This window comes from Pygocentrus nattereri, chromosome 24 (assembly GCF_015220715.1).
Source record: "Pygocentrus nattereri isolate fPygNat1 chromosome 24, fPygNat1.pri, whole genome shotgun sequence".
Classification (NCBI taxonomy): Eukaryota; Metazoa; Chordata; class Actinopteri; order Characiformes; family Serrasalmidae; genus Pygocentrus; species Pygocentrus nattereri.
The window spans coordinates 12,159,624-12,187,621 of NC_051234.1; the positions used below are offsets into that span (position 1 = coordinate 12,159,624).

A 27,998-nucleotide genomic window follows, 5' to 3' on the forward strand; every position below is an offset into this window, starting at 1 on the left:
TCATGTTATGTGACTATTTTTCCCCTTAGAATTAACACATGCAAACTAGTTCTGTTCTGATTGGCTGTCCTCTATTGTGCCTCATTCAAAAAAGCAATCCAGGCTGAAACCCACCATAACTTCACCATGAGTGGGCGGGGCTAAACTGTTGTATGCTGAATGGGTATTTGTAAATGTGAGGATGTTTGTGACATCACAAAAACAATTAAAATGGGCTCCTTTTGCAGATTAGTTTCCATATTTGGGCTATATAGACTGGCAGGTTTTAATAATGCTTGCATAGGATTCTTTAGTGAAGACCATAGTTCTACATAGAACTATGAACTTTGAAATAATTTGCATGCTTAAATGGTGCTTTGCATGGTGAATTGTTTCTTTCACTTGACAGTTCTACATAAAATCTACATAGGTTCTACATAGGGTTCTTCTATTATTATGATGTCAAGCTTGTAACAATAGTAGAACCCTTTTTGGTGCTATACAGAACCTCATACAAGAACCATTTCACTTTGCACAAAACCATTTAAGCATGCAAATGGTTCCTTAATTGTTCATGACTCTATATAGAACTTTAAAAAAAAAAAAAACAAACAAAAACATCATCCATTAAAATGGGCTCTTTAACGAATGGTTCTTCAGATTGATAGAGAATGTGCTGTATATGGTTCTATATAGAGCCTTTTTTAAAAGGGTTGAAAACTCATTAGTGCCATTAATGGTTCTTCTCTTGTTATGATGACAAGCTTGTAAAGATAGAAGAACCTTTTTTGCTACTTTTTTGCTACCCTTTTCAAAAAGGTTCTATATAGAAACATATCCAGGACATTCTCCATCAATCTAAAGAACCATTTCACCCTGCAGAGAACTCTTTAAGCAATCTAAGTTCTAAAAAAAGTTAATTTTCCATGATGAGCCTCTTTAACAACGGTACAGCGTTAGAGGGGAACTAGCCAAGGGGTTTAGAGGAACTGAGTGAAGGCATGATGCTCATGAGGCTGATTCATACGCACTCACATGCAGTCTTACACAACACACTCTGACCGGGTCTGCATTTAGTAGAGTGCAGGACTGGGTCACCTTATTAGAACCTGGCCAGTTTATCAGAAACACCTCCTCTGTAGCTCCACCTTGCTGGCTTACAGCCAGAGACTGTAGATCATCTGTAAAAGCCCAGTTTCATGTAAGTGTCTCTTGTGTGCTGAGAAATACTGGAATGGATTACTGACCAAGCCAGTGGGGACAGCATCCAGGGGTCCTGCTTTGGGGGGCCCTTTTTGTGGCAGATCCAAGAGAGGACAGTCTACTACAGATGCAAAAATTAGATAAATAAATATCCCTTGAATATATGATTTTATATATATATATAGTATATATAAAATATATATATAGTGCTCACTGCCCTCTAGTGTGTATGTGGTGTTTCACTTCACAGATGGGTTAAATCTGGAGGTAGAATTTCCCCAGTTGTGGGATCAAAAAAGTATCACTTACTTACTTATTAAATAAATGTAATATAATTACATAATATTTAAAGAGCTCATATCCTACATTATTTTTGCATATTATGTTTCCCCTCTGGTCCATTTATGACATTGGTGTTGTTTTTCAAAGCAAAAACTGTTTTGGTTCCTTTAAGATTCATATATGTAAATGATCTCTGTTGTGATTGGTGGCCCATGAAAATGGGCTTTTTTTGCAGTATATTTTCCATATATGGACTGCATGGAGTGAGAGTGAATGGTATGTTTTAAAACTTTCACAACATTTATGTCCCATATCAAACTCTTTTTAGTTAAAAAAAACACAGTAATTTTAGTTTTGGACCCTATAAAATAATAACACTCCCCCCCCAACATGAATAACTTAAGCCCAAAGTTGGGAATTGTCCAGTAGGAATGTCCCTCGGCTCTTTTCTTATTGGACAGGCTTATCTGGCTAAACTGAGAAATCCTGCTTTGCTGCAGCTTTCACAGGTTTTGCTGTGAAAAAGTAATCACATTCAGTTCATATAACTGTGATAAGGTGTAATTATGTAATAATTGTGAGGGTCCTAAGTGAAAGCACAAAGTAATGGTTTTCGTATAAAGTGGACAGCGATCCAAAATGACTGTATGATTATAATGTGAATTCAGCCACTGATGCTATGGAGGGACTTGAGGGGAATTGTGGGGGTGGGATGAATCAGACAGAGGAAACTAGCCAAGCTTTTAAACTCAGTTCCTCTTTGGTTGGCGGTGGGGGGATCTTCCATTACCGAGCATGTGTTTAGGTCACTGAATCCCTGCATCTCACGCGCAGACACGAACAAAGCTCAGCATGAAGCTCATCTCTGCTGTGGTGTTCGGTAAGTCCACTCTGCATTCTGTCAGCAGCTAATAAATAATATAATATTCTCCACCGGTGAACTCTTGGATCACCTCATCTTCTCTTCACTCACCTGGAGATGTTCCATATCTCTAATAGATGTGGTTTCTAAAGATGATGCTAACTGATGGTCATAAAGTTTCATTAAACTAATAAATATTTAAATATGAAATAATAACAAAGTCACACCTGCTACAATAAAGCCGTCCTAATATTACTTTCTGATTTATAATTCCAATGAATATTTTACTCTGATGCAAAAATGTGTAAAGTTAACTATAACCCAATGTATTGTTATTGGTGATTCTGTTGTTTACTGATATTAAGTTCTCACCACAAATACTTGGTTTGTCTGTTGGATGGTCAGGAGACAGAGACCATGTGCGCTGGGCAGTCGTTTTGTCCCCTTTGTTCCTGATTTAAGTGTTGTGAAACACCTTCGTCATAGTGTCTCATACATGCTGAGATTCCACTTCTCATCTGCTGATCTGCCCATTATTTAACAGTCTGTGGCTATTTTAGCAGTTCAGTTAAAATCTGTCTATCTGTCTGTCTGTCTATCTATCTATCTGCCTGTCTCTCTGTCTTCCTGTCTATCTGTCTGTCTATCTTTCTGTCTGTCTGCCTGTCTACTTACCTCATCAAAATGTATCCGATCACACTATGTCAGTCCACACTATATCTGATCACACTGTATCCATCTACACTGTATCTTATCACATTGTATCTGTATCTGATCACACTGTATTTGTCCACATTATATCTAGCTTCATGGTATCTCATAACACTGTGTCTGTCCACACTGTATCTGATCACTCTATATCTGTCCACACTGTATCTGTTCATAGTGTATCTGATCACACTGTTTCTTGTCACACTGCATTTGTCTACACTGTATCTGATCACGCTGTATATCAACACATTGTATCTGTCCATATTATATCTGTCCACACTGTATCTGACCACACTGTATCTCATCACACAGTATCTGTTCACACAGTATTTCATCACACAGTATTTCATCCCACTGTATCTGTCTACACTTTATCTGATCATGTTGTATCTGATCACACTGTATCTGATCGCGCTGTATTTGATCACACTGTATCTGATCACGTTGGATCTGATCACATTGTATCTGATCATATTGCATCCTATCACACTGTATCTGTCCACACTGCAAGTCTAACCTGCTCTGTGTGTTTGTGTGTGTTAGTGTGTGTGTGTAGTGGTGCTCCGCCCCCCTCCATGCCAGACAAGGTGTTTGCTCTGGCTGGGTCATGTGCTCTGCTGCCATGCTCTTCTTCCCCCACCCTGGGATTAGAGGTCAGGCTGAGGGTTCGTTCCACCTTACTGATGTCAACGGCCTTCAACAGCAACCCCACAGAACCTGTCAGCAGGAGTCAGAGGGAGCTTAAAACCCGAGTGGCTCTGGCTGGAGACCTGAGCTCTGGCGACTGCTCGCTGACCATCGCTAACATTAGCTCAGCAGACCCCACCACATACGAGATTCAGCTAAGGGAGAAGAGAGGATCATGGGGGAGTACCAGGAGCACCAAACTGACCATCACCTGTGAGTTACTTTATCTCTCTAATTCACACACAATTCATGATTGACCCCTTATTTTTCCTGTAAAAAATGATTTGTACTTAAACATTCCTGTGAAACGTGATTGGCCTTCAGTTTTTTTCTGTGATACATGATTGGCCCTTAATTTTTCCTGTGAAATATGATTGGCTCTTTATTTTTCCTGTGAAATATGATTCACCCTAACTTTTTCCTATGGAACATACAATTAGCCCTTATTTTTTAAGTGGAATATATTTGGCCCTTACTTTTTTTCTGTGAAACATAATTGGCCCTTGTTTTTCTTCAGATAGGTGATTTGTACATTTTTCCTGTGGTTCATGACTGGCCGTTAGTTTTTGCTACGATACATGATTGGCTCTTAATTTTTCCTGTAATTCATGATTGGCCCTTAATTTTTTCCTGGATTCATGATTGGCCCTTAATTTTACCTGTCATTCATGATTGGCCCTTAATGTTTCCTCTGATACATGATTGGCCCTTAATTCTTCCTGTGATACATGATTGGCCCTTCATTTTTCCTGTGATACATGATTGGCCCTTCATTTTTCCTGTGATTTATGATTGGCCCTTCATTTTTCCTGTGATACATGATTGGCCCTAAATTTTTCCTGTGATTCATGATTGGCCCTTAATTTTTCCTGTAATTCATGATTGGCCCTTAATTTTTTCCTGGATTCATGATTGGCCCTTAATTTTTCCTGTAATACATGATTGGCCCTTAATTTTTCCTGTGATTCATGACTGGCCTTTAATTTTTCCTGTGATTCATGATTGGCCCTTAATTTTTCCTGTGATTCATGACTGGCCCTTAATTTTTCCTGTGATTCATGATTGGCCCTTAATTTTTCCTGTGATACATGATTGGCCATTATTTTTTCCTCTGATACATGACAGGCCCTTCATTTTTCCTGTGAAACATCAATGGCCCTTAAGTTTCTTATAGAACATGACAGGCCCTTCATTTTTCCTGTGAAACATGGACGGCCCTTTAAGTTTTTACATGAAACATGACTGGCCATCATGAGTCTCCTCAGAGACTTGAGATTAAACTCAGACAATGTTTTCCTCTTCCTGCAGACTTCCCTGAGCGTCCAGTCATCTCTGCCCCTGCGGCAGTAACGGTGGGGCAGGTGGCAGTGGTAAACTGCTCTGTTCCGATCAGCTGCCCCTCCCAGCTCCCCCGGCTGCAGTGGGTGTGGGAGAGGGGTGGCAAGGAAGGCAGCAGTGTGTATGGAGTGATGGACACAGTGAAGATCAAAGGTCAGATGTCCCTGCTGGTGTCATCCCTTTCCTTCACCCCCTCTTACCTGGTGAAACCTCGGCTCAGGTGTGAAGCCCTTTACTCGGGAAGCAGGAAGACCACCGCTACCACTGAGCTCCACGTCAACTGTGAGTCTGTTTACACATCACACTTTATTAAATGCAGCAGGTTTGATGTCAGAAATTCACTTTTTTAGACAAAATGATGTCTTAGTCATTTACATTCATCTGCAGCATGAATGACAGGGCAGAACTCCAAAAAAGTTTCATCCAAGTGCATAATTTTGTTTTTACTGAACATTTCATACTTTCATGTTTATTCATATGCATTAAGGGTGCAACGGCCTTAAAATTGTCAAAATATTTTATTTATCATTCCCAAAATAATACAATACATGCATAATCATGAAGTTATTAAGGTGCCTTAGAGGAGCAACACAGCTCTGGCGGGATGTTCAGACTGCAAGCAAACTGGAGTTTTTTCCCAAATCCAGGACTGGATTTACAAAAGTGCATCAAGAAAGAAGTTATTCTTCTTCAAAACACTTCCTCAGAATTTTCTTCATTTCTTTCTTCACTCCACTCTTAAAAACTCCTCTCTTTCTTAAACTCCTCTCGCAAAAACGTCAACAATAAATTACAGACACATGTAGAAGACCTTGAAATATTACCTAAAGACTTGAAATATTCTAAATGTAAACGTCCCTGGGAGTTCAGTCTGTTAAACCTACCTGCCTGCTTGAACTAAACTCCTGATGTCCTTTCTTTGCTGCATGTTCATTAAGACTTGGGCTCAGTTTCTGAGCTGCTGTGCTGACGTTTGCTTTTAATGCAGCTGGTGTGTTAGATAATATGACAGGTGTGGAATTGTGTAGAACCGTGTAGAATTGAGGTGTAACCGCCGTCTTATAGACTGTTGTTGGTGTAGAAGAGAACAGAGTGCACATTACATTGCAGTGCATGCTGGGGGCTGTAGTGCAGCCCAGTGTGAAACAGGTTAATATGAACAGGAAATTAAAATACTTTTGCAGGCTGGATCGGATTGTGTCGCGGGCCTGATCTGGCCTGACACGGGTCTTAGACTGCACAAACCGATGGTAAACCTCTTAAACAGTAACTTCTAACCAGTGTCTAATTGATAAAATAAACTTTAAAAATCTGGTAATCTATAAAATATAATAAGATTTTGATAATCTACATAACATCCTAACATAGTTATATGACAACCTATAGCCTACGTCCAAAAACAATTACAATTTTCTTAAGAAAACAAGACTTTCTTAAGGGAATATTTGAGAACTTAAATGTTTTATTAGAACTGCATTTCAAAACTTTTTCACAAACTTCTTAGTGTATGTCTTAAGATCCTTCCTAAGTTTTCCTTAGGAACACTTTCGTGAATCCGGCCCCAGAATCAGATCAGATTTGTGTGTCCAGTCATTACCAATCTATCTGCACGGGTTACCATAGTAACAACGTAGGCATCAGTAACTACATAGCTATGCTGGTGACATGGATTTCAAAGGCAGATGCCTAGCAAGGTGGAAACTGCAGGTTTGAAAATTCCTGCTTCGGTAAATTTGACCTCACACTTGAACAGTGTTTCCCACCAGATGGTCCTCTTGCTCTAGTCTCAGTCCACCTGTACCAGGTATTCTTAACGGCTTAATTCAGTGTTGAGAGATGAAAAAGAGCAAAACATGGTTCATGTTTTTTCTGTTCCAGTTCCACCAAAAGATGTGTCTGTGGAGGTCCACACTGTGGTAGTGAGGGAGGGGGGCAGCGCCCAGCTGGCCTGTGTATGCAAGGCTGACCCACCAGTCTCTGAGTACCACTGGACTTACACACAGTCAGGCATTACTCACAAACAGTCCAGCCGCTCATCCACCATCCGCATCTATAACATCACCCGGGACACGATGGTCCAGTGCAGTGCAAGGAATGCCCTTGGCCAGGCCAGCAGTCCTCTAACCAACCTCAACGTCCAGTGTGAGTGATAAGTACATGCAGTACCTTCTGACTGTCTGCATAAGGAATACACAGTGTTGTCTACACTTGGGCTGCAATGATAGGTTGATTAGTTGTTAAAGATGTTCCTTCTGGAAAAAGGTTGATGCATCACATACTTAAAACAAAATGTTCTTATGATATACATGGTCATTCTGACAGATATTTACTCTAATATCTACCATATACTTTTGATATTATTGAGGGTCCAGAAGTCAGGACCGCCTTAATAGTTGGGCAAAGATCTTACTCTGGCAGCACAGGCATCTTTCCTTCTGAACAAAACAGGTTCAAGGAGACCCTTTCTGAGTTTCATTGTTGTCCAAGATGTTATCAAAAATAGGCAATGTGTGTGTAACCCGGGTCTTCACATAACGTAGGAGACAGGAGCAAGTTCAATAAATGACAAACAAGAATGAAAAGGCAAATACCAAAACAACAGAACATGACCTGCTCAGAATTGCAAACAGGATCACCAAACAAGACTTCACAACATGTGGCTAAGAGCTCAGAGCTTAAATATTGTACAGAATGTCCTCTGATTAAACTCAGGTTCAGGTCTAGGCTAGTGTTCAGGTGATGGTGACCTCTGCAGGCAGGGAGGGGAATTTTCAGCAGTAAATGTAACAGTGTGCTGGTGTTGTTCCATCACCAAGCTCGGCCTAGCAATAAGCATTGAGAATATTGTGTTTTTGTCAAATTTATTGAATTCCAGTGACCATCTAAAAACATCTAAAACTGAATGCCTTAGGTCAGAGGTCAGCAAGCCAAATGTTTTTGTCCTATTTCAGCATTAATCAAGCCACCTTGGCAGCCGCAACATTTTGTGCCCATGTCATTGGAGTAACATTTTACCATCTTTTACTATCTTGGTTTGTATGTCTCAGTATATGCTGATGTTCTAGAATAGACAAAAAATTAGATAAACAAAACACAGACTTACTTTGCACTGCTTTAAGCTTTAGCTCAGCTGTAGCCGCTTTTCTTGTATTTACTTTCCTCAAAAGTAGAACAGTTTCTTGTAAAATGTCTCTCACCGTTCGACTTTTTATGAGGGGGAAGTCACTTCTCATTCACCAGCTTCTTGTTTGAATAACTGCTGCATCATTTAAGGTAGAACAGCAAAATTTAAATAAGACGCTTTGGCTTTGCAACTTTTTTGCACATAAAACCATTTGTCTCTAACTTATCGATGCTCATCTTAAATCTTCTCTTTGCCTTTTTTTGTTGGTTACTAGCTAGGCATTGTGTGTGTTGCTATGGTGACTAGCAGTCTGCACTGATCATCAGGGTGAAAGGTTGGTGATTTCCTGTCATAATGGGTTCCGACTGTGCCAAGGAACCTAGGAACTGGACTGTTCTTTCTGGAATCTGACATTTTACGTGCGTGATATAACCAGAGCGTTTATCTAATACAGCAGTCAGCAACATGTGACTCTTTTACTGCCCTGTTGTGGCTCCACAGATGAATTAGATATGTAGGTAAAAATAAAACAATCCTCATTTACAGTAAAATAAAGCTCTGCTGATCGTTCAACACTGTTTAACCCTGAAGATCAGTGGTCACCATAGCAACACAGACAACAGTCTCGCCCAGCTAGTAGCTAACGAAACGGCAAAGAGAGAGATTTAAGACAAACATGGAAAATTTGGAGATAAATGGACTGATTTGTGTTTATAATCACTCCAGCTGGTTTCCTGATACGTTTAATCTGCAACGAAAAACTGAAACACTAAAAAGTCGTGAAGCTCAAGTCAGTTTTTCATTCTCAGCTTCTTGTTGAAATTGTCCTGTTCCACCCTAAAAAGTGCAGTAGTTACAATTTGGCACCTCAGTCACAATTTATGGTGGAAGCTGGCGAATGAAATGCGACTTCAGCCTTGTAAAAAAATGTAATGTTGAGAGACTTCTACTTTTGAGGAAAAGTTACCTGCCGAGAAAAGTGGCGATAGCTGAGCTAAAGCTTAAAGCGGAGCAAAGTAAGTCTGTGTTTCTGTTTATATTTGTTGATATTTATTCAGGGGCAGTCGTGAGCTGGAGGTTAGGGAATCAGCCCTGTGACCGGAAGATTGACGGTTCAATCCCCTCAGCTGACAGTCTGTGACTGAAGTGCCCTTGAGTAAGGCACCTAACCCCCAATTGCTCCCCAGGTGCCATGGATAGGGCTGCACACTGCTCCGGGCAAGTGTGCTCACTGCCCCCTAGTGTGTATGTTCACTAATGTGCATGTATGTTGGTGTTTCACTGCATGGATGGGTTAAATGCAGAGGTCTAATTTCACAATGTGCAAACACAGTGACAAATGGTTCTGCATTCTATATTATATTTTTAGCATATACTAGTACATCAGCACGTACTGAGACATTTTTACAGCCAAGAAGGTAAAATGGCCGTAAAATTTTGTGGCTCCCAAAGTGGTTTGATTTTGTTGAAAGAACAAAATGGCTCTTTTTAACATTTGGGCCATGACCATGGTTTTGAACGATGCACCTGCTGCTTCTTAGAGAACATGGAAGATATGCTAAGATATGGGTTCTCGTTTTACTTGAAATCTGTTGCTGGGAGATGTAGATTCCTTCTGACCACTGTTTAGTCCATAGCGGCTCTTGTTGATGAGTATTTGTGAATATGTGTATCCTCAGACTCTCCTGCCATCCTGGAACACTCCTCCTCGTGTGAGTGGGACGGTTTTCTGATGGTCTGCAGGTGTACTGTGGACTCCAACCCCCGTCCCGCCGTCACCTGGAGCGTCAACGGCAGCGTCCCGCCGCAGGACTACAACACCTCGTCCACACACACTGCACACACTTACTCCACACACACCCTGCAGGAAACCCTCCAGGGTCCGATGCTCGTACCCCTCACTGTCATCTGCTACGCCTTCAACAGCATCGGAAATGACTCGCACACGCTGCTGCAGGCGGGGGAAGGTGGGTCTGAGCTCTGAGTGTTTGTCTGAACAAACTCACTTATAATAGTGTTTATTTGAGTGTTTGCATGATTATGACTGAGAATTCATCTAAACAGACCTGCAGTGAGATGGAAGTGGAAGTAAAATAACAGTAAATATTTAAGAAGTAGAACCCGAGAGGGTACTATAACAAAATAAATATGGGTGATAACACACTCCTCAAGTGTTGTATTGTTTTTATACAATGTAAATTTAGTGTAGTATCAACTTTAGAGTCAAATTGGCTGTCGGTCAAATGTGATCTTAAAATTGTCCATTTTCTGTTTGTGGCAAAGTAAGAACTAAAAGCGTGCTTGAGCGTCTCCTACAGCTGTCAAAGTCATTCCTTAGCAACGGCATCTCAGTGCAGTGATACAGTGTTTGTGAAAAAGCCGTGATGTTATAGTGAAATAACAGCACAGTTAGAACGCTTCTCAACCAATCAGCTTGCGTGGCTGGAACTAACTCTTGCATAATACAGTAGTTAAAACTCCATGTAAAGATGAATATTAATATAAAGATAAATATAAATCATGTTCATTTTGAATGTTTTGTTCCCAGGCATAAGCGTTGTATAATCCTCTTCATTCTGACCAAATATACCAGCTGAATCAAAGAAAAGCTAACATAATTAGCTAACTGATGTCAGCATTGTTTTCTAAAGTTATTTAATGTCATTGTAATCATGTTAAAATGAGTGCTTACAAATACAGAAAGCCAGGGTTCAGCTCAGTAGCCAGCAAAGTTTTTCCTCTAGATTTTATTACTTATGTCATTGAGCTGTAAAGGCGTTTACACACTGAGCATGATTTATTTGTTCTATAGATTAAATATAGACAAAAGTATTGGGACACCTCCACATCACACCTGTGGGAGCTTTTATGAATCCCATTCTAAATTCATACGTATTAATATGGAGTTGGTCCCCCCTTTGCAGCAGTAATAGCTTCCACTCTTCTGGGAATCTCTCTACAAGATTTTGGAGAGTGTCTGTGGGAATTTCTACCCATTCATTAAGAAGAAGTGTGAGGTCAGACACTTGTGTTGGACGAGAGGGTCTGGCTCACAGTTTCTGTTCTACATCATCCCAAATGTTGGATGGGGTTGAGGTCAGAACTCTGTGAGGGCCAGTCAAGTTCTTCCACACCAAACTCACCCAGCCATGACTTTATGGAGCTGCTTTGTGCACTGAGGCTCAGTCAGGCTGGAGCAGTAAAGGTTCTTCCCCAAACTGTTCCCACAAAGTTAGAAGTGTACAATTGTCCAAAATGTCTTGTTCTCCTGAAGCATTAAGATTTCCCTTCACTGGAACTAAGGGTTCTAGACCAACCCCTGAAATACAGCCCAATGTCAGTGTTTTGTGAGGAACCACGGAATATTCACCCTTGAAGATGTAAAATGAAAACTGCATCTGATTTCGAACCTTCCCAATAACACTTGTGAACCTCTCTAATAATTCTGACTAATTCACTACTGCCACTGTTAAGACTGTCCTGAGGAGTTTTGTTGAGTGATGGAAGAAGTAGCCCAGCTGTGACTGTCAATCATTTTTACAGTCCATTTTGACTACAGATTTGTTGTGATTTATCATAGTAGCGCTTTGCCTGAATGTATCGTGTACATGTATGTGTCCTGTAGGCAGTCTGTGGACGCTGATGTCTGCGGTGTGTGTAGTCTTCCTCTTCCTCCTCCTTCTCCTCCTCTTGGTTCTGCTGCTGTGCCACTGCAGAAGAGCAGGAAGGTAAGAGCTCCTCTAGTCTGATCACTCTGCTGCTACAGAAACGTTATCCTGACCATTTCTGACTTCTCCTAATCTTGTTAGACGGCGGCGGCTGATGAGCTGCAGGCCCCCCGTGTTTGAGGACAGTGTTTATCAGGACCGCCTGCCGCTCTACATCAACTGCGCTGAGGTCACAAACATCTACACCAACGGCAGCTACCAGCTCATTTACCAGAACTGCACACCTTGCTTCGTCCGCACCAAACAGGTATGCAAATGCTCACATTGGGAAAATATTTTTTAAATTGATAAATTTACATTTATTAATTACATTTTATAAATTTACATTGTTGTGCCAAGCCCATTTGCATTTGCATACACTACACCCACTTCCATGATTATGCTACACACATTTCCATGGCTACACTACACTTATCTCTATGGTTACATCACACCCATTTCCATGGTTACTCTATATCATTTACATGGTTACATCCTACCCATTTCCAGGGGTTTCACTACACTTATTTCAAAAGTAACACTACACCTACTTCGATAAGTACACTACACTCATTTCCACAGTTATCCTACACTCATTTCCATTGTTATGCTACACTTATCTCCAAGGTTACACTAATTTCCATGGTTACATCATACCCATTTCCATGGTGACTCTACATCATTGACATGGGTACATCCTACCCATTTCCATGGTTACACTACACTACACCCTTTTCTATGGTTACACTACAATCATTTCCATTATTTAACTACACCCATTTCCACAGTAACACTACACACTTTAGTGCAAACTAAAGTCACTCTGGTCTGAGTGACTTGTTCCCACATCTGGCTGAAGTACCTGCCTCTCTTTCACTTTCAGACCTATAAGAGACAGAGGAGAGGAGCCCGCAGACTGAAAGCCCAGAGAGAGAGAGGCCGAGACCATGCTGTGGATCAGAGAGTGAGAGACATTCGCACACCTGAGATCACCGATCCAGACACGGCCATCTACGTGGAGGTCATCTGAACACAACCATCTGATCTAATGTACAGCCCTCACCCTGAATGAACTCAATCAGCCAAGACAGCTGAGACAGAGGGGTCTCTGAGAGAGAGTGACAATGTAGGCCTGAAGTCAGCACAGCACTAATTGGTGGGGCATTCTATTACTTGTTAGCTACATTAGCCTTGTAGCTCCAGTGCTAAAACTAGAGATGTCTTTGCTGATTGACTGTGTTCGGATGGCTTCAATGTTTACAGCATATCTCACATTTCATCACACTGGAAAAAAAACACACTTTGTATTATTATCAATGTTTTTATTTTATATTTTTTAAAGAATGTCTCCAAACAGTGTTATTCATGTTACAAAAAGAGAGAAAAGGTAGAAACAGTTAGTTCAAATTGCTCAATTACATTTTGTTTGTGTAATTTGCATAAAAGAATTCTTTTATAATTACATTCTTCTGTCTGCAGCAGTCGGCATTATGTTGCAACTTATGATGAGTTTCCTGTAACAAACAATTATTGCCACATCATAAAGTGCAATAAAAAATGCAGAAAACACAAAATATGTGCATTTATTATATTTGGAGTGCTGTTGTATTCTGATATACACTGATCAGGCATAACATTATGACCACCGCCTTGTTTCTACACTCATTGTCCATTTTATCAGCTCCACTTACTACATAGGTGCATTTTGTAGTTCTACAGTTACAGACCATCTGTTTGTCCATCTGTTTGCCCCCTTGGACCCTCACAGAGCAGGTACTATTTGGTGGGTGGATCATTCTCAGTACTGCAGTAACACTGACGTGGTGGTGGTGTTTTAGTGTGTGTTGCGCTAGTACGAGTGGATCAGACACAGCAGGGCTGCTGGAGTTTTTAAACACCTCTGAAGGTCCATTCAGACCACTGAAGCAGAGGGTAAAAGGGGGCTAACAAAGTATGCAGAGAAACAGATGGACTACAGTCTGTAACTGTAGAACTACAAAGTGAACCTATATAGTAAGTGGAGCTGATAAAATGGACAATGAGTGTAGAAACAAGGAGGTGGTCATAATGTTATGCCTGATGGGTGTATTTGCGTGTTCAAATATCACAGTTGCTTTGTAAAAACACATCATAACATCAGACTGACATTCTCATTAATAACTAATCATTAAATTTACATATTTAAGTCTCTAAGCACTGTTACATTTTGGCCAATGTCAATTTTCATTTTTATGCACAAATGTTAGACATAATACAGACATACTTCTGTTTATGAATCACTAAAACTGAGTTTTAAATATATTAATTCTGTTTGTGTACTCACAGTGCAAACAGGTCACAACAGTGAAGTTTAGAGCATCTCAGGCTGAATTGGCTCCATTTTCATCAGACACGCTAATCAAACAAGAACAACAGTTTATTTTTTATAACTGGACCTTCAGTCATTTACATTACTGTGTTTAAAGATCCTTTCTCTGTACAGTGTCCACTCTTCAATTATTAATCAGGAGACATTTGTGAGATTAGATATACAATGATCCACGTGCATAAATTCAAAGAACAGGAGTTTCCAAAATCTTTTAAAATTTACAGAGAAAACGTGGCTTAATTGATTAGACTATAATACAATTCCAGTGTGCACAAATATTTTGACCAAATCTAATTTTCAGGCCATTTTCAAACATTAAAAAGCTTGGTGTGGTTTTATTTGTCTCTGTGTAAAAAGCTCATGCAGGCATATTTATATACTATATTACATCACACTGAATTGTACCTATAAATGGTACAAATTCCACTGGGTTTGTCTGGAATGTTTATTTAAAGCACCACCAGTGGGCACTGTGTTTGTAATTGGGATCAGACAGTGATGTGTTGTTGTACTTCAGTGCTTTAAGTTTAAGAGTTTTGTTAAAGAAAGTTTGGCTACTTTCACCATTACAGCAAACAGAACAGAATTTTGGTGAAATTTAAAATTTCACGATTCATTTAAAACTTTTCTGAAAAATCTTAGTCAAAATGAATTATTGTAAGCTTTTTAGTGTCTTGTGCAGTGTTTTTTATATGTGTGTGTGTTTCTGTTCCCCCTTTTCACTTTCAGTGCTGTTTTTGGCTTTGTGGCCTGAATCTGTGGTTGTGGGCTGTGTGTGAAATACTGTTTGGTTTTTGGAGGCTCCCATGTTGTGTGGCTACTCCAGCTAACTCTCTCACCATAGCGCTGCTAAAATCTTTGTTTTATCAGCTGTTCTTCTGTACAGTCTCTGTTCTAGAAAGGTTCTGAGCTCTTCCTCACATTAACTGAGATCTTCCTTGTCTCCTCTTCTGTGTTCATTGTGAGAAATGACGAAGAGTCAGTCTTCACTCCAAACTCTTGGGAAACTGGGCGAGTTTTCAGATTTACAGATCTGCTGCAGCACATTGTAAAGTTTCTCAGAGGAATCTGGGCAGAGTTACAGTTTCTAAGCTATGGAGGACCAACTGGGTGAACCAGTCTGCTCCAGAGCCACCCTGAGGCAGAGCAGTGCTGCAGCTCTAGTTAGTTAAGATCATCAGAGACAGAAGCTGATTGTGGGGGAAGCAGATTAATAATCAGCTTCATTGAGTCTGGATTTGAGCATCTGTTTTGCATTACAGCATAACGTCATAATAAGTTTATTTTCAGGGACCCCCAGAATTTTGATTTTGACACATTTGGTGGTCCAAAAAATTACTTAGGGGGTACCGGACTCCCCAGGACCCGATGTATTCTGCATCTTGATTGGAGCTTCCAACGAGCCCTGGACTGCATTGATAGCCTCCAACACTCCAACTCATCCCAAACATGTTCAATAGAGCTTCATCACTCCAATTCATCACAAACATGTTCAGTGGAGCTCCATCAGTCCAATTCATTTCAAACATGTTCAGTAGTGCTCCATCTCTCCAACTCATCCCAAACATTCAGTGTTCAAAATTACTTAGGGGGTACCGGACTCCCCAGGACCCGATGTATTCTGCATCTTGATTGCAGCTTCCAACGAGCCCTGGACTGCATTGATAGCCTTCAGTGAACCGGAGATACGGATGCAGGAATCTTTTTATTTTGTATCTGACTTAGGTGCACCTTAGGCGGCCTTGCTGAGATGCTTGTCCACGGCAGAGTTCCAGAGAGGCAAAGAAATTTAGTGAACTGTAACTCAGTGAAAATAAGAATAACCAACTTCAAACATTATCTGGGCATTATGCCATATGATATGTATAATATATACACTCATTAGTTGGAACATGCAGACACTGTTGCTCTCACTGGATGTTTTTTGATAAAAATTTGTGTTCAGTCTGTGATGAAAATCACATGATCTTCCTCTTCAGGTTTTGTGTTCAAAACCTCAAAAAAACAAGTTATTGAAGGTAATAAATACTTTCTGATGAAGTTTATTTAGCCCACATATCTATAACAAAATGCACTGCTTAATAATTATTTTATGGTATATTCAAACAAAGCCATTCATCATGATTAGCTGCCCAGTATTGAGACTAATTGTGATAAACTCCTCTAATGGTTTGACTCCAGCTCTTACACAGGGTACTTACCAGCTCTGCGGGAGCGCACCCAAAAGCCGATGAATACGACCATGACGGTCAAACCCAAACACATCAGAGGACCCCACACTGACCACAAGCTTCTGTGACTGGACACAGGTGAAGCTTCTGATGTGGCTGAGAACATTAACACACAAACAAAGAAGAAACATCTGCTTTACTCTTCAAAATAAAGGTGCCTTCAAAATAAAAGTCTTCTGGAGTGATGCTGTGTATCAGAAGTCCAAATATCTCCATCTGTTTCACCCACCTGACACTGTCTAATTGCCCAACATAGGCCCTACAAAATCAGATCAGAATGATTATGATGTTAAAAGACTCTGCGTGATGCAAACTTATATCTTGGCAAGTGAAGTTATCTTAAATCTATTCAATGTATCTAGTCTAATATTTCTCATTGTAAGACTGTTGTACACTTGTTATAAGATGATTTAACCTTTTTTGTACTTGTTTTAAGTCAAATTGTCTCAAATTATTTGACAGATAACTTTGCTTGTTGGAAGAAATATGTTTAAAATAAGTCACACCAAGTTATCTGGCAGTATATTGAGAAAAAATGACTGAGTAAAATCATTGAAAACAAGTAAAAAGTGTCTAGAAACAAGTTAAATAATTTTCTAGTGAGCTTAACAGCAATCGCAAAATGAGAAAAAGATATAGAAATAGCAATATCAACTTGATTTTAGATCATTTCACTTAACAAGACACAATTTATTTGCAGTGCATGACAGTAATTTAGCCACAAGTAATGCAACAGAATTAAAAAAAGAATAATTACTATAAATAAATAACTGCTTGTTTTGTCAGCACACTCCTCACCAAAGCCTTCAGGAGGAATGATAATGCTACCACAATAAGAGTCCTGTCTAATTCTAAATATAAACATCGACCTAGATGCACTTAAATGGCTGCATAAGTGATGTATGCAGCATGCAGCACTCCCAAGATTTACTCTTTCATGCATGATGTCCTGTGATGTTGTGCACGACATTGTCAAACTGTAGGAGTTAAAGTTTAAGGACCCTCCACATATTGTAAAGTTCTATGCTATGCTAAAAGGGGTTTCCCTCAAACCATCCATCCTAATCTACACTATATATCCAAAAGTATTCAGACACGCAAAAATGAACGTTGGTGAGGTCAGATCAGTTCTAGATCATATACATGATGCCAGCTCATCCCAAATGTGTTTAATGGAATCACTCCAACTCATTCCAAACATGTTCAGTCGAGGTCTATCACTCCAAATCATCCCAAACATATTTGGTGGAGCTCCAGCACTCCAGCTCATCCCAAACATGTTCAGTGGAGCTCCATCATTCCAACTGATTTCAAACATGTTCAGTAGAGCTCCATCACTCCAACTCAGTCCAAACATGTTCAGTGGACCTCCATCACTCCAAATCATCCCAAACATGTTCACTGGAGCTCCATCACTCCAACTCATCCCAAACATGTTCAGTGGAGCTTCATCACTCCAACTCATCCTAAACATGTTCAGTCGAGCTCCATCACTGAAATTCATTCCAAACATGTTCAGTGGACCTCCATCACTCCAACGTATCCCAAACATGTTCAGTAGAGCTCCATCATTCCAACTCATCCCAAACATGTTCAATAGAGCTTCATCACTCCAACTCATCCCAAATATGTTCAGTCGAGCTCCATCACTGAAATTCATTCCAAACATGTTCAGTGGACCTCCATTACTCCAATGTATCACAAACATGTCCAGTGGAGCTCCATCATTCCAATTCATCCCAAACAAGTTCAGAGGAGCTCCATCATTATAATTCATCCCAAATATGTCCAGTGGAGCTCCATCACTCCAATTCATTCCAAACATGTTCAGTGGACCTCCATCTCTCCAACACATCCCAAACATGTTCAGTGAAGCTTCATCACTCTAACTCATCCCAAACATGTTCAGTGGAGCTCCATCATTCCAACTGATTTCAAACATGTTCAGTAGAGCTCCATCACTCCAACTCATCTCAAACATGTTTAGTGGAGCTCCATCACTCCAACTCAGTCCAAACATGTTCAGTGGACCTCCATCACTCCAAATCATCCCAAACATGTTCATTGGAGCTCCATCACTCCAACTCATTCCAAACATGTTCAGTAGAGCTCCATCATTCCAACTCATCCCAAACATGTTCAATAGAGCTTCATCACTCCAACTCATCACAAACATGTCCAGTGGAGCTCCATCATTCCAATTCATCCCAAACATGTTCAGAGGAGCTCCATCATGATAATTCATCCCAAATATGTCCAGTGGAGCTCCATCACTCCAACTCATCCCAAACATGTTTAGTCGAGTTCCATCATACCAAATCATTTCAAGCATGTTCAGTAGAGCACTATCACTCCAATTCATCCCAAACATGTCCAGTGGAACTCCAACACTCCAACTCATCCCAAACATGTTCAATAGAGCTCCATCATTCCAATTCATCCCAAACATGTTCAGTGGAGCTCCATCGTTATAATTCATCCCAAATATGTCCAGTGGAACTCCAACACTCCAACTCATCCCAAACATGTTTAGTCGAGTTCCATCATTCCAATTCACCCCAAACATGTCCAGTGGAGCTCCATCATTCCAATTCATCCCAAACATGTTCAGTGGAGCTCCATCATTATAATTCATCCCAAATATGTCCAGTGGAGCTCCATCACTCCAACTCATCCCAAACATATCCAGTGGAGCTCCAACACTCCAACTCATCCCTAACATGTTCAATAGAGCTTCATCACTCCAACTCATCCCAAACATGTTCAGTGGAGCTCCATCAGTCCAATTCATTTCAAACATGTTCAGTAGTGCTCCATCTCTCCAACTCATCCCAAACATGTTTAGTCGAGTTCCATCATTCCAATTCATCCCAACCATGTTCAGTGGATCTCCATCACTGCAACTCACTCCAAACATGTTCAGTGGAGCTCTATCATTCCAATTCATCCCAAACATGTCCAGTGGAACTCCAACACTCCAACTCATCCCAAACATGTTCAATAGAGCTTCATCACTCCAACTCGTCCCAAACATGTTCAGTGGAGCTCCATCACTCCAACTCATCTAAACATGTCCAGTGGAGCTCCATCATTCCAACTCATCCTAAACATTTTCAGTGGTGCTCCATCATTCCAATTAATCCCAAACATGTACAGTGGAGCGCCATCATTCCAACTTGTCCCAAGTATGTCCAGTGGAGCTCCATCATTCCAACTCATTCCAAACATGTTCAGTAGAGCTCCATCACTCCAACTCATCCCAAACATGTTCAGTGAAGCTCCATGACTCCAAATCATCCCAAACATGTTCAGTAGAGCTCCATCACTCCAACTCATTCCAAACATGTTCAGTGGAGCTTCATCACTTCAACTCATCCTAAACATGTTCAGCGGAGCTCCATCATTCCAACTCATTCCAAACATATTCACTCAAGCTCCATGTATCCAATTTATCCCAAACATTTTCAGCGTTGCTTCATCACTCCATATTGTCCCCAGTGATGGAGCTTTTCAAGGTATTGGATGGAAGACTCATACTAAAGGCGGTCTGAGGAGTTCCATCACTCCAACTCATCTCTAACATGTTCAGTTGCTTCATCTCTCCAACTCATCCCAAACTCCATCCCAAATTCACTAAATATAAAGGATGTCTGGATAACTCATACAGAATATCAACACATACAGAATATCAGATCTGCAGTAGGTAATAGTAGATTTGAAGCTTACTGTTGCGGGTCAGTGTGAAAGCCCTGGAGGTAGACGCCAAGCTGTTTTCAGCCACGCACAGTATGACCAGCTCTGTGGTTGTGTGGTTCCACGATGGTGAAGCGCTGAGGTTCACCACAGATTTATGTCCTCCTGACTGAGATACGTTTATGTGACCTGCAAATACATGCAGACTCGTTATTTACCTTAAAGAGTCTCAGTCAGTTCTGTATGTTTGTGGAGAGATTTACAGGAAATCTGTTTAATAGACAGTTATTTCTCATTGATCCTCTGAACCAGCCCACATTGAGAAAGTAACTCTCACCAATTATCGACCCATCTGAATGTAAGACAGTCCAGTATATGGAGGGCAGTGGGTTGCCATAAGCGACACATTCACAGTTTAGCTTCGCCTCCTGATCAGAGGTCACTGAGCACCAGCTTTCCTTCATGATCTTTGGCTCATCTGAAAAAAATAAAAAGAATGAAACACAAACAAAACTAACAGTGCCAGTTTTTAATGACAGGTTCTTATAAATAATTACTTCACCAACTAATCACCAACTAATACTTATTCAATTGTTTCTTGTGCATAAATAAGTGCTGTCTTTTGAATTACAAACCACTTACTTCATGACTTTAATCATTACTTTAATTGCAACAAGTAGTGTGGTATATTTTCATGAATACATTATAAACTTTATGATTGGGGCCCAGTTAATGATTATAAATGTTTTTAATTTATATATTAATAATGATTAACTAAGCATTGATGAAAAGTTTATGCACCATAATGTAGCAAGGTAGTAAATGACGATTAAGTCATTCAAAATAGGACTTTTCATTCAACTAAGATGTTATATGTTATAGAACACTAACAGTAAACAGTAAAAGTCATACCACCCCTGCACTGTAGTGTAATTACAGTGTCAGAATGACTGTGTGGATCATATGAACATTATAGAGGCTTTTTAAATGAAACAGTAGAAGCCATATTGCCCCCTATACTTCCTGTAGTATATTACAGTCTGTCAGAATAACTGTGAGGGATCATATGAACATTATAAATTATAATACATCCAATTTTTTCAATAATCAATGTCACTGATGAGTGACCGACTTTTGTGGCGGCTCTACTACAATGTTCATTATTTCTAAATATTTAGTGTTTAAAGGGCGGCACGGTGGGTAGCGTTGCCTCACAGCAAGGGGGGGCCTGGGTTTGATTCCCCGGCGGGGGTCCTCTCTGTGTGGAGTTTGCTTTTCTCCCCGTGTCTGTGTGGGTTTCCTCCGGGTTCTCTGGTTTCCTCCCACGGTCCAAAGACATGCAATTTGTCCAACTGGACATGCTACATTGCCCTAGGTGTGCGTGTGATTGTGTATGTCTGTCTGTCCTGCGATAGACTGGCGACCTGTCCAGGGTGTATCCTGCCTTCCCAATGACCGCTGGGAGAGACTCCAGCACCACCACCCCAGCCCCCACCCTGCGACCCTGAGGGAGAAGCGCCTTAGAAAATGTGTGTGTGTGTGTGTGTGTGTGCTTACATAGAACATTCAGTGTGAGCATCTGAGAGCGAGTAGAACCCATAGAGTTCTCCACTTCACACCAGAAAGGGCCAGCATCCCTTGCTATCTTCTCCACTGAGAGTTCCTGCCCTCTCTGATCCTTCACCAGCTGCTCCCTGCCCTCCGGACCCTGGAACCAGGAGAACAGGTGTGGCACTGGATGACTGTCTGCCTGGCAGGACAGATTCACAGTGCCACCTTCTGAAACCGAGCCCAGTGGTGACAGGATGTTCAACACCACGTTTTTGGGAGCATCTGGAAGCGGAGAAGTGAAACAGAGATTATAAAGATTAGAAATGTTTACGGTAAGTGAGAAAATGAGCTCAGGTCTGGGCGATGAAATGTTTATGATTAATTACAGAATTCATTCATTCCTCTTCTAAGCCACTTATCTTCCTGGGTTGTGGAGGTGCTGACTTTTTTTAAAAAACGATGATACGCGGTTAAGATATTTTAATAAAATGATTCATATTACACATCAAAAATACAGGAAAACTCTAATGCAGTCTCTTTTTTAAAATAGCTTGAAAGCCTTTATTGTCATGACGTAGTCTTATTACACCTTTAAAAACTCAGCAACAACCTGATGTTGGGGACAATTAATAGTTTGGGCCAAAACAGCACCAGCTGCTGGAGTGTTTATAAGTTTGCACCCTTTTCTAGGCCACAAAATCAAGTTCAAATGGAAGATTACTGTTGGTGGAATCCCCTTAGGACAGAGTCAGGTTGTCCATGAGATCTGTTTTGACTTCTTGATGAAGGTTGGTCCCGAAACTTGTTATGACAAAAAAGGCTTTTAATTGTCTTAAAACAGAGAGTGTATACTTTTCCCTACTGCTGACTGGATGTGCTATCCACCCAGAAGTACAGCCAATGTTCATGTTTATGAACATTCAAAGCAAATTGTGATACAATTTGACATAATTTATCACGATAACAATAAATGGCATCATATCGTCCAGCTCTGGTTTGACGTACAGTTGACCACCAGCCTGCACTCGGGCCCGTGCTGAATCAGCCCATTTGGGAACACCGCGGAGCAGCGCAGCAGTTCTCCATGAGTTCCAGCAGAGGGTAGCAGATTCAGCACCGCTCTCTCCTGCCAGCCCTGCTCAACCCGTCGCCAGCCCTGCGACTGAGTTACTGCCTCCTCGGCCTTAACGGGGTTCCATCGGAGCACAGGAGCCGTGTCGGGGCAGTTGTGTACCACAGCACACACCAGAGAGACGGCAACTCCCTCGGCCAGGACCCCGGGACAGTGCATGGAGGGAGCCTGGGGACTGTCTGTCAGAGGAAGAGGACAATTTTAGAATTTACAGGAGCAGAAAAGACAGGAAAACACAAATATGCTTGAATGTACAATTCAGTCCACTCAAAACAAACATAAATCAGCAGCCAGTTACATCACAAGCTCGATCGCTCCCTCGTTTGAACATAAACTGCCGCTACGTTCAAATTTACAAGCTACTAGAGTTTAACTGGTTGTGCCAAGTAACATAGTGTCAATGTAGCTAGTTATAGCTTAAATGTATGCATATCCTATAGGACACCTTTTTAAAAAGATGCTTCTCTGAGGGTTCTTGAGCAAAAGCAAAATGGTTCCACCCAGTGCATAAATCGTCTGCATGATTAAATGGTTCTCTGTGTGGTGAAATGGCTCTTCAGATTGATGGAGAATGTGTAATGTATGGTTCTATATTGAACTTTTTTTGAAAATGGTTCAATGGAGCACCAAAACTAGTTGTTCTATTGTTACAAACTTGTATTGTAACAACAGCAGAACCCTGGTGCTGTGTAGAACCATATACAACACATTCTCCATCAATTGGGCAAACCATTTCACTATGCGAAGTACTCTTTAATCACGCAAAGGGTTCTTTCAGTGTTCAGGGTTCTACGTAGAACCACTTTCTTTGCTAAAGAATCCTTAAGAGTGTATACACCACATTTTTGGATCTTTTATTTTGAAAATAGCCTGAACATTTTATTTATATGCTATTTTAGCACATACTGAGCATTGATACAGTGTTGCCTCCAAAGCCCCTCCCCCAAACAAAGCACCCCTCCCTCCAGTGTTCCCCCAATAGCTCTCCCCCAAAGAAGTACAGCCCCCCCTTTCAATGTTCCCTCTAAACACTGAAGACACTGGGAACTACTACTGTGTACTGTACTGTGTACAGTGGTACTGAGTGCTGTGCTCATTGTTTTTGTGGGCACTACAACTTAACACGACACATCCTCGTTTTCCGGGGTAGAAAAACTGTAAACTGACCGCTAACACTGAGGGTGACAGGCTGGTCCTTGTATGTGTATTGGTCTCGGCCTTCTATCTCAATTCGGAATGTGTACTTGTGGGCGTCCCTGGACCCCAGCAGGCCGATCTTCAGGGAGCAGTCATTCCTGTCCAGAGAACCCAGCAGTCTGGTTCTATTCAGAAACAGGACGTCCACCAGCTCCCAGTGCTTGCTGTTATAAACCTGAAGCTCCATGTTGCCCTGGAACCAAATCCCTGTCAACTTATCAGCCGGTGCTTTCGCTCCAGGGTAGGTGAAGCTGCAGGGAATGTGGACACAGAGCCCAGACACGCCACTGACAGAGGAGGGAACGTTAGCCGACCAGTCACTGCAACAAACATCTGCACACAACACAGGAGAAACCAGAAGTGATTTACAGGCAAACTTAGAGATGTGATACAGCCCCTCCCTTCAGTGTTCCCTCCAAAGCCCCACCCCCAAACAAATGCAGCCCTTCCCTTCAGTGGTCCCATCAAAGCCCTGCCTCCAAAATACACACACTTCCTTAATTGTTCTGTCCAATGCCCCGCCCACAAAATACAGACACTTCATTCAATGGTCGCTCCAAAGTCCCGCCCCCAAACAAACACAGCCCCTCCCTTCAGCGTTCTCTCCAAAGCCCTGCCCCAAACAAATAGCCCCTCCTTTCAGTGCTCCTCCCAAAGCCGCATCCCCAAAACAAATATAGCCCCTCCTTTCAGTGCTCCCTCCAAAGCCCAGCAATGGTTCTTTAGACACATGCCAAAATAGGGTTCTGCTATAGTTACGGTTCCAGCTTGTAACAATATAAGAACCCTTTTGGTGCTAGCTACCACATAGAATCATAACTCCATCGATCTGAAGAACCTACTCATCATGCAGAGAACCATTTTAGCATGTAAGATGGTTCTTTATAGTTCTCATGGTTCAGTATGGAACCATTCCCTTTACTAAAGAACCCTTGAACCATCTTTAAGAGTGTAGCCACATTAGTTGTACAGTATATGATCTCATGCAAGCTCAGATTGTTGTATTGTCTGCAGAACATTCTGTTTACTTGTTCGAGAACTGCTCAAAAAATAAAACATTACTAAACATAATTACAGTTTATTGTTCATAAAATACTATAAATATTGTATACAAATATCTATCTATCTATCTATCTATCTATCTATCTATCTATCTATCTATCTATCTATCTATATATATATATATATATATATATATATATATATATATATATATATAAAGGTCTAAAAATGAGTTTTGACATAATTAATTATACTATTTCTACATTATATATAACTAAGACGCAGTCATGTAAAATATCCGACATCAAATGTCATATTTTGTTGATTTTTCATGTGTAAATAAGTGAACACGTCCTCTATGGAGACCAAATACAGCACTTTTCATTAGGATTCCTATTTATTTTCTGAGAAATAAATAGAAATTGAATTATAAATTTGTACCATTAGGCCACCTTTTATATATTCTATATTTATATTTTTTCCTAATAAATAAACAGTCTGTGTCTGTCTGTCTGCCCTGCGATGGTCTGGCGACCTGTCCAGGGTGTATCCTGCCTTCCGCCCGAAGACTGCTGGGATAGGCTCCAGCACCCCCCCGCGACCCTGACGGAGAAGCGGCTTAGAAAATGGTTGGATGGATGGATGGAAATAAACAGTAATTCTGCATTAAACTGTGTAGAGGTGCGTCTCTGTATCACTCTTTACAAAGATGGTTCTTCAGGGGTTCTGTAGTAAAGAAAACGGTTCTATATGTAATCGTGAACACTCAAAGAACCCCTTCCGTGGTTAAATAGTTCTCTGCATGGTGAAACGGTTCTTCAGATTGACTGGGAATGTGTTGTATACGCTTTTATGTGGAACCTTTTGGAAAAGAGCTCTATGTAAGACCAAAAATGGTTCTGCTATTGTACACAAGCTTGACATTGTCACAACAGCAGAACCCTTTTTAGTGCTACATAGATCCATGTAAAACACATTCGCCATCAGTCTGAAGAACCGTTTCACCATGCAAGGGGTTCTTAGGTGTTCATGGTTCTAAATATTAACCATTGTCTTTACTAAATAACCCCTGAAGTTCCAATGTTAACATTAGGGCCCCGGGGTGCACAAACTTTTGCATGCAGCTGTACATTAACGTGATTAAAGTGGTTTAACTAAAGCCACTCACCGCGCACGCAGAGCAAGATGATCACAGATCCGCATGACAACGCCATCGCCGCCAAATGCTGTGGAGGAACCCAGCTGGACCAGATCTTCATCATCATCATCATCATCATCATCATCCTTGTCACCTGAAGACCCTGAGGACAGGTGAGCTCAGTGGTGCTCAAACAGGAGGATTCACTGAAGTTAAATGTACCTGTAAAGTTGTGTGTGTGTCTGTGTGTGTGTGTGAGTCTGAATGTGTTGGCTGGGGAGCTAAGAGAAGAATCATGGGCAGGAGACCCTGCCTTACTGTTTATATACAGTCTCTCTCTCTGTGTCTTTCACTGGAAGCCTGACAGTCATAGAGGAAAAGGGAACAGAGAGAAAGAGAGTGAAAAGGCAGAGTCAGCGCAAACGTGCCATCAGATAACCTCACATCACTTTCAACACGGTTCCTCTCGGAGGCAGAGATCACACGACTCTCTGACATCACAACCATCTTCTCCAATAAAGCCCACTGGCGTTTAAAGGGACACATCACAGAAAACCAAAGCTTCCTAGCTGGAGTTTCATACAGTAGAAAGAAGACGATTCTTCAAGGGTTATTTAGTAAAGACAATGGTTCCTTACTTATCCATGAGCACTCAAAGAACCCTTTGCTTGATTAAATGGTTCTCTGCATGGTGTAACAGTTCTTCAGATTGATGGAAATTGTTGTATATGGTTCTATATAGCACCAAAAGGGTTCTTGCTATCATTACAGTGTCAAGCTTACAATGTCATATGCAACAAACTCTCCATCAATCTGAAGAACCGTTTCACAACACATGATCAAAGGGTTCTTTGCATCGTGTAAGGGTTCTTCTGATTGATGGAAAATATACTGTAGATGGTTCTAAATTGAATCTTAGAAAATTAGAAAAGGGTTCTATGTACTACCCAATAGGGTTCTCCTACTGTTACAAGCTTGACATCATAACAATAGAAGAACCCTTTTTGGAGCTATTCAGAACCCTTTTTTTTATTTTTTAAAGGGGGGGTTCTATATAGGACCATCTACAGCACATCCTTAAGAACATTTTCATAATGCAAATAATGTTGTAATCATGCAAGGGGATCTTTGAGTGTTCATGGTAATATACATAATGATTTTCTTTGCTAAAGAGCCCTTGAAGAACTATCGTTGAGAAAAAAGAACGCTTGAGGAACCATCTCCGAGAGTATATGTCAAGCTTCTAACAACAGTAGAACTGTTTTTGGTTGCTAATAGAACCCTTTTCAAAAAGGATCTATTGAGAACCACTTTTAGCACATTAAAGAATCCTTTAATCATGCAAGTGGGGTTTGAACCGTTTTCTTTACTAAGCATCCCTTGAAGACCCATCTTTGTCAAGGCGATAAAACAGTGAGTGTTTTTACATGCACTTAATAATCTGATCACTCAGATCATGCAGAAATCTAATAATGATTATTTAGTGCGTGTAAACGCACTCATTGTTTCACAATGTACACCAGTTCTCCGGTACATATAGTGCATATATGGAAAAATACAGCAAACGGGCCCTTCACAGTGTTATAAGCTTTGTGAAACATAATTTTAAACTCAGAAGTTCCGATCATGCTGCTTCTGCATCCATATTTACCATCATTAATAAGTAAATCAGTTAGTTGTGCTTTTTGTAGTCATTATAATTCCTTTTAACTGTTGTTTTTGTTCCATCTCATTTCTTTCGAGTGTCCAGTGCTGTCGTGCACTGCAGCCTCTCACCACTAGATGGCGACGAA

At 40.8% G+C, this 27,998-nt stretch overlaps 2 protein-coding genes across 2 annotated transcripts; one reads left to right on the top strand and one right to left on the bottom strand.

The window, feature by feature from the left end:
* The first annotated feature begins 2,222 nt into the window (after positions 1-2,222).
* LOC108431040 (myelin-associated glycoprotein) lies at positions 2,223-13,467 on the top strand. The gene is made up of 8 exons (XM_017703920.2): positions 2,223-2,344; positions 3,581-3,937; positions 5,033-5,344; positions 6,941-7,204; positions 9,866-10,153; positions 11,812-11,914; positions 11,996-12,161; positions 12,777-13,467. Exons 1-8 carry the CDS (start codon positions 2,317-2,319, stop codon positions 12,921-12,923), a joined length of 1,665 nt encoding a protein of 554 aa, XP_017559409.1. The 5' UTR covers positions 2,223-2,316; the 3' UTR covers positions 12,924-13,467.
* Positions 13,269-26,519, bottom strand: LOC108431041 (sialic acid-binding Ig-like lectin 13). Its single transcript, XM_017703921.2, has 9 exons — positions 26,236-26,519; positions 24,036-24,398; positions 22,742-23,047; positions 21,743-22,018; positions 20,523-20,663; positions 20,219-20,374; positions 16,463-16,588; positions 14,217-14,287; positions 13,269-13,407 (listed from the first exon to the last, which is right to left on the bottom strand). The coding sequence occupies exons 1-8, from the start codon at positions 26,348-26,350 to the stop codon at positions 14,244-14,246; spliced, it is 1,527 nt and encodes a 508-aa protein (XP_017559410.1). The 5' UTR covers positions 26,351-26,519; the 3' UTR covers positions 13,269-13,407; positions 14,217-14,243.
* Between the last annotated feature and the right edge of the window lie 1,479 nt (positions 26,520-27,998).